Source organism: Brachyistius frenatus, unplaced genomic scaffold (assembly GCF_029030835.1).
Source record: "Brachyistius frenatus isolate BFR_SWC_R1_liver_20210118 unplaced genomic scaffold, ASM2903083v1 Contig_683, whole genome shotgun sequence".
Taxonomy (NCBI): Eukaryota; Metazoa; Chordata; class Actinopteri; family Embiotocidae; genus Brachyistius; species Brachyistius frenatus.
The window spans coordinates 7,457-13,354 of record NW_027211282.1 but is presented as its reverse complement, the minus strand read 5'-3'; the positions used below and the strand labels follow the sequence as shown (position 1 = coordinate 13,354).

Here is a 5,898-nt window from a genome sequence, read left to right as displayed (position 1 = left end):
TCTATGATACAAGATGCATGTAATCAATCTGACTTTAAATACACCTGTTCCCAAACTTCTGCTGTTAACTTTGTTTGTACAATCTTTGCAAAGAGAAAAAAACTGCACTTATTTTACTTCCAATTTAGCCACTTTTTACAAGGTATCTGGAGACTTTGTCAAATACAATTGGATCCTTTTTAAGTCCCTTTTAAAAGGGAAAGACCTTTCTCATCCCTTAAAAACTGATTCTGTTTGGTAAATTATAGTTACAATTTGTTTGAAATATTGAATTAGAACAACAGGGATGTGCAAATCTATAAAGCAATGTTCAATATGGTATCATTGCCAAATCCAATTGCAAATAAATACAGACAACCCTGACAAAACACCCCAGTCAGACAGAACATAGACCAAGCTAAGTCAAGAACACAAAGGGACAGGATCAAAAACAAGGTCAACAAAACAGTAGAAAATATTCCCAGAACCATCTTTATCTTAACTTCAGACAACACACTGGTTTCAAACATTTAAGATGAGGAAATTGTCAGCAGTGTTGCTTTTTTGTGAAGTACTATCGTAAGTGTTGCCTAGAATCTTGTCACAGTTTCTGCTGAATCGTTAATCTAAAACAAACACTTAATATAAATAAATGAATTGTCCCGACTCAGATTTCACAAATACATCCACACAGACACGCACTCTGAGTTTGTGGTTCATATGCTCTCACTAAATCACATGTAAATAACCAGGTGAGTTCTGTTCCATGCAGACACTAAAGTATGTACAACTCGAGTCATGTATTCACTGAGTTGGTAGGTGTAACGAAAGAAATGCTGTAATGACAAACAATGAGGCTATTCTAAGATCAACATTACGCCATTCATGCCACAAAGCAGCAAATCCAGGTGTTTTAATACAAGCAGCTTATCACTTCAGATGTGTGACCCTGGGATGACAGTTGTCAAAACGACCTTCTATAAAACCCCAACAAGTGCTGGACCTGCGATGGCAAAGCAGGAAAGTAGCCTTTGTTTCGCTCTAAGTTATGTAACACCAGCGCAGCAGTAAACAAACTGTTGTTTTGTGTCTGTTTCAGATATATTTAGCATGTGACACACCTCTATAGTTCTGCTATTTGCATGCCATCTTGTGAATGCAGAGTTTGTCTAAATCCTGTCCAAATCTTCTTGCTGCAAACTTTCACACTGACATCGTCTCTACTTGTGTGTGCCCGAAAGAAAATGCTATTAAAGTAAATATTGTATTATAAAACATGGTCATGACAGTCATAAGTGAAAGTACCATATTAATAAAACCAGCTGCTTAGTGCAGACTGTCTATGATTTAGAGGCACATATGGACAGTAACCTGGCTAATCTAAGAATCATACAGGGATGTGAATAACCAGGTTATATTCTACGTCAACACACAGACCAGTGGGAATGTAAAGATACTAACTGACAGATTATGTTGATGGCATGAGACATAACACAAGTTTGATGATATTGAGTTTAAAAGAATGAAGTAGGAAATATTATAACTTTCATAAACTATTCAAAAGAAGAAATTAAGAAAGTCCAGAAATGTCCAGAGGAAGGTCGTGGTCAGGCTTGACGAAGATTGAAAACAGTGGCGCCTGCAAGGCTACTTGAACCAAGCAACAGTGAATTTGGAATAGATGCCCAAAAAGCTTCCCCTCTCCCCCCCAAACACAACCACTGGAAAAGCTTTAGAAAACAGAAGAAAAGAGAGAGTCAGATTTTGAATTTGGTGCCAGGAAGAGACAGAGGACATTTACAAAAAGATCAGGCAAATCCAGGTTGAATCCAAGGGAGGAGATGGGAGTGATGAAGACACGTGAGCATTAAGATGTTTAATAGATACGTTTATTATGTGCTTTAGATTTTGTATTCTGATCATTGAGACATTTGTAACAAACAATTTCCAAATTACATGAAATCTCACAGAATACAACTTTTCATGATTAAATAAATACAGTTTGCATAAATAAAAGTGCTTTCAGTAAAACTACATGCACTGGGTCAGGCTTGGGATGTGCAACCCTTTATGAGCTCAATGTGTTGCTCTATTTTTGTGTAAGACAGTTGTTTCCTTTACAGTATGCTCTTTGTGCAGCTGCAAAGCTATTTCATGCAGTACTATGCTATGATGTGAAACCTACACATTAATATCATATTCATTTATAAACTACAAAAAGAGATGATGCAGGTTCAAAGTAAAACAGCAACATTTTAAAGAATCTTTCCTTGAAATTACCTTTTCATTGTAAAATGTCCCAAAATTCTTTTACAAAAGCATTTAGTTTTCTCAATCTGCATTGATGTCTGAATGCATCAACAGCATTCAGACAACAAGGCTGAAACGTAATTTACCATTTTGCTCTCCAAGTGTGGCCAGTATTACTTGTTAGGAGATTAGACCTAAACAAATGCATATTGTTGTACCATGGTTCTCAGTGTAGCAAGACACAGATGTAGATCAGCAGTGCACGTATTTTCTGATTTCCCACAGCTAATAGTTAGTGTTTTAATATTGTTTCGCTCATTATTTATGTGATAATTCAATGAACCATGTGCCAATAGCCATCAAGTTCAGCTGAAGCCATACAACACTAATGACAATTATGAATCCTGGATTTTTACTGACAAAGAAGTCCTTTTTCAAACCACTGATGGCAGTCATGTTCTGCTGGCAGTTCAAATGGAAGTCAACACAAATGCTATTGCTGGCTTGACAGTCGCCATGACAACAGCACAAAGAAGGATGCAGTGATGAGACTGATCTTGTGGCTTACTCCACTTGAAGCTGTGAATACAGACAAAAGGGTGAAACACCATTGTTTATCAAACATGTCCCGTTATTGACAAGTTTGCTCACTTATTACTCTATATTGCTCGATATTACTTACTTGATATGCCATTGATGTTGATGGAGTTGCCTTCAATGTCGAAACCGACGACATTTGCATTCATCAAAGTGTTCGCAACCTGAGTGCTATTAGGAACAGATGTGCTTTGAAACCTGAGGTTCATGATGTTGATGATAGATCCATTTCTAGTAAAGGAGAAACAAAAATTAGGGTTTTATATTTTTGATTTGGAACAGTTTTCTTAAATTGTAACAGGATAAGTCAAAAATATTCTTATTACCTGAATGCTACCACGTCCAAAGATGTGAAGGAAGAAAACTGAAATTGGAAGACAGGTTCAAGCTGCAAAAACCAAATAACAAGTAATCTTTAAAAACTTTGTCCATTTTTATACAAGGTAAAATGCACAGTAAAGCTTAATTATATTTGTCTCTGTCATCAGTTCCATCTGGAAATTTAACCAAGTATCTTGAATTCTATTGTAGTCCAACAGACTACTTTTTTGTAATTTACATTATTATTTTGAAAAGCTCATTGATGGCACTTCTATTTAATAGTTACAGTTGAATATCAGAAGGGGCTTGAGTGCTCCGATCGAATATTTCAAGGTGAACATAAAGGAATTTTTTTTAAATGTGAGACGTACCTGATTCTTTATCATCAAAGCTCGACTTTTAAAAGCTGCAGATGAGGGAATCAGTAAGTCAGTTGTAAATGTGTCTAGAACAGATCTGAACGTCACAACTGTTACTGTGATGGCAACAGTTGTAGGTGCAGCCGGCACAGGTGCAGAACTTGCTGGTGCAGCGGTCGCAGGTGCAGCACTTGCTGTTGCAGCGGTCGCAGGTGCAGCACTTGCTGTTGCAGCGGTCGCAGGTGCAGCACTTGCTGTTGCAGCGGTCGCAGGTGCAGCACTTGCTGGTGCAGCGGTCGCAGGTGTAACAGATGCAGGATTGGCCGCTATAAAACATTTATATACAAATAAATAGATAAATATTTGTGTCAAAACCCCCCAACAATTATTTATTCTTGTTTGAAACTTACTTTAGTTCAATTTTTAAATACTCACCAGGAATTACTTGTAATGTATCGGGATTTATGCTGACATTGAAGTTGGCGCTGGAATTACGCACAGCATTTATGATGGCTTCAGAAACATCCGTCTGCTGTGGGAGTTGAGCAACGGGAGTTGTCTGATTGAATTCAACCCCCACGTCTGCTTGAGTTCCAGCTGCTCGTGCTTGGTTTGGAACAGGCCTGTATCATAAAAGCCAAAGAGACAAATGTCAGATAATAATAAGAAACCATTGTATTATGTAAACGATTGTTAGTGCCACCAAAACTGATTTACCTGAAGACTCTCACAAAACAGCGGAGGTACCGATCACCAAATTCTGAGATGTATATTAAATTGAACTGCAAAAGTAAAGCAAATTTGAATACATGAGAAAACAGTTTTAACATCAAGATTTGTCCTTCATATTCAATTCTCTCAAACACTGCCAACAAGAGGATAAATGTATTCAGTGTAAAATTGTACTGACCGTCAGAATAACTCGCTGCTCAAGTTGTTTGAATTGACTGCTGTTGCGGTCAGTGAGTTCAGGTGTAAAGGTTTCTCCTTGCATGTCGACTGTGACGTTAAAAAATGTTTCAGGTTGCACAGTGGCTGTTGTTACTATTGCCACAGTTGTTGTCAAAGGAGATGGGATCGTTGCAGGTGCAGGTGATGAGTGATCAGTGGTAGCAACTGGGGCAGCCGTTGTAGTGTCAGTGGTAGCAACTGGGGCAACCGTTGTTGCGTCAGTGGTAGCAACTGGGGCAACCGTTGTAGTTTCAGTGGTAGCAACTGGGGCAACCGTTGTCGCGTCAGTGGTCGCGACTGGGGCAACCGTTGTCGCGTCAGTGGTTGGGGCTGGGGCAACCGTTGTCGCGTCAGTTGTAGCGGGTGTGGCAGCCGTTGTCACGTCAGTGGTAGCGGCTGGGGCAGCCGTTGTCGCGTCAGTGGTAGCGGGTGTGGCAGCCGTTGTCGCGTCAGTGGTAGCGGCTGGGGCAGCCGTTGTCGCGTCAGTGGTGGTCGCGGCTGGGGCAGCAGTTGTCCGTTAGTGGTAGCGGTTGTGGCAATCGTCAGTGGTCGCGGCTGGGGCAGCCGTTGTCAGTGCGTCAGTGGTAGCGGCTGGGGCAGCCGTTGTCACGTCAGTGGTAGCGGCTGGGGCAACCGTTGTCGCGTCAGTGGTCGCGGCTGGGGCAACCGTTGTCGCGTCAGTGGTCGCGGCTGGGGCAACCGTTGTGGCGTCAGTGGTAGCGGCTGGGGCAACCGTTGTTGCGTCAGTGGTCGCGGCTGGGGCAACCGTTGTCGCGTCAGTGGTTGGGGCTGGGGCAACCGTTGTCGCGTCAGTGGTAGTTGCTGGGGCAACCGTTGTTGCGTCAGTGGTCGAGGCTGGGGCACCCGTTGTTGCGTCAGTGGTCGCGGCTGGCGCAACCGTTGTAGCGTCAGTGGTAGCAACTGGGGCACCCGTTGTTGCGTCAGTGGTCGCGGCTGGCGCAACCGTTATTGCGTTAGTGGTAGCGGCTGTGGCAATCGTTGTAGCGTCAGTGGTCGCGGCTGGGGCAGCCGTTGTCACTTCAGTGGTAGCAACTGGGGCAGCCGTTGTTGCGTCAGTGGTCGCGGCTGTGGCAGCCGTTGTTGCGTCAGTGGTTGCGGCTGGGGCAGCCGTTGTCGCGTCAGTGGTAGCGGGTGTGGCAGCCGTTGTCACTTCAGTGGTAGCAACTGGGGCAGCCGTTGTTGCATCAGTGGTCGCGGCTGGGGCAGTGGTGGGGCAGCCGTTGTGTCGCGTCAGTGGTAGCGGCTGGGGCAGCCGTTGTCGCGTCAGTGGTAGCGGCTGGGGCAGCCGTTGTAGCGTCAGTGGTCGCGGCTGGGGCAGCCGTTGTGGCGTCAGTGGTCGCGGCTGGGGCAGCCGTTGTCGCGTCAGTGGTAGCGGCTGGGGCAGCCGTTGTGGCGTCAGTGGTCGCGGCTGGGGCAGCCG

General features: G+C 43.7%; 1 protein-coding gene across 1 annotated transcript; it reads right to left on the bottom strand.

Annotated features, from left to right (window-relative positions):
• Positions 1–1,859: 1,859 nt before the first annotated feature.
• Positions 1,860–4,598, bottom strand: LOC138615076 (mucin-1-like). Its single transcript, XM_069688708.1, has 7 exons — positions 4,417–4,598; positions 4,224–4,288; positions 3,942–4,129; positions 3,519–3,832; positions 3,153–3,214; positions 2,912–3,057; positions 1,860–2,808 (listed from the first exon to the last, which is right to left on the bottom strand). The coding sequence occupies exons 1-7, from the start codon at positions 4,498–4,500 to the stop codon at positions 2,723–2,725; spliced, it is 945 nt and encodes a 314-aa protein (XP_069544809.1). The 5' UTR covers positions 4,501–4,598; the 3' UTR covers positions 1,860–2,722.
• Between the last annotated feature and the right edge of the window lie 1,300 nt (positions 4,599–5,898).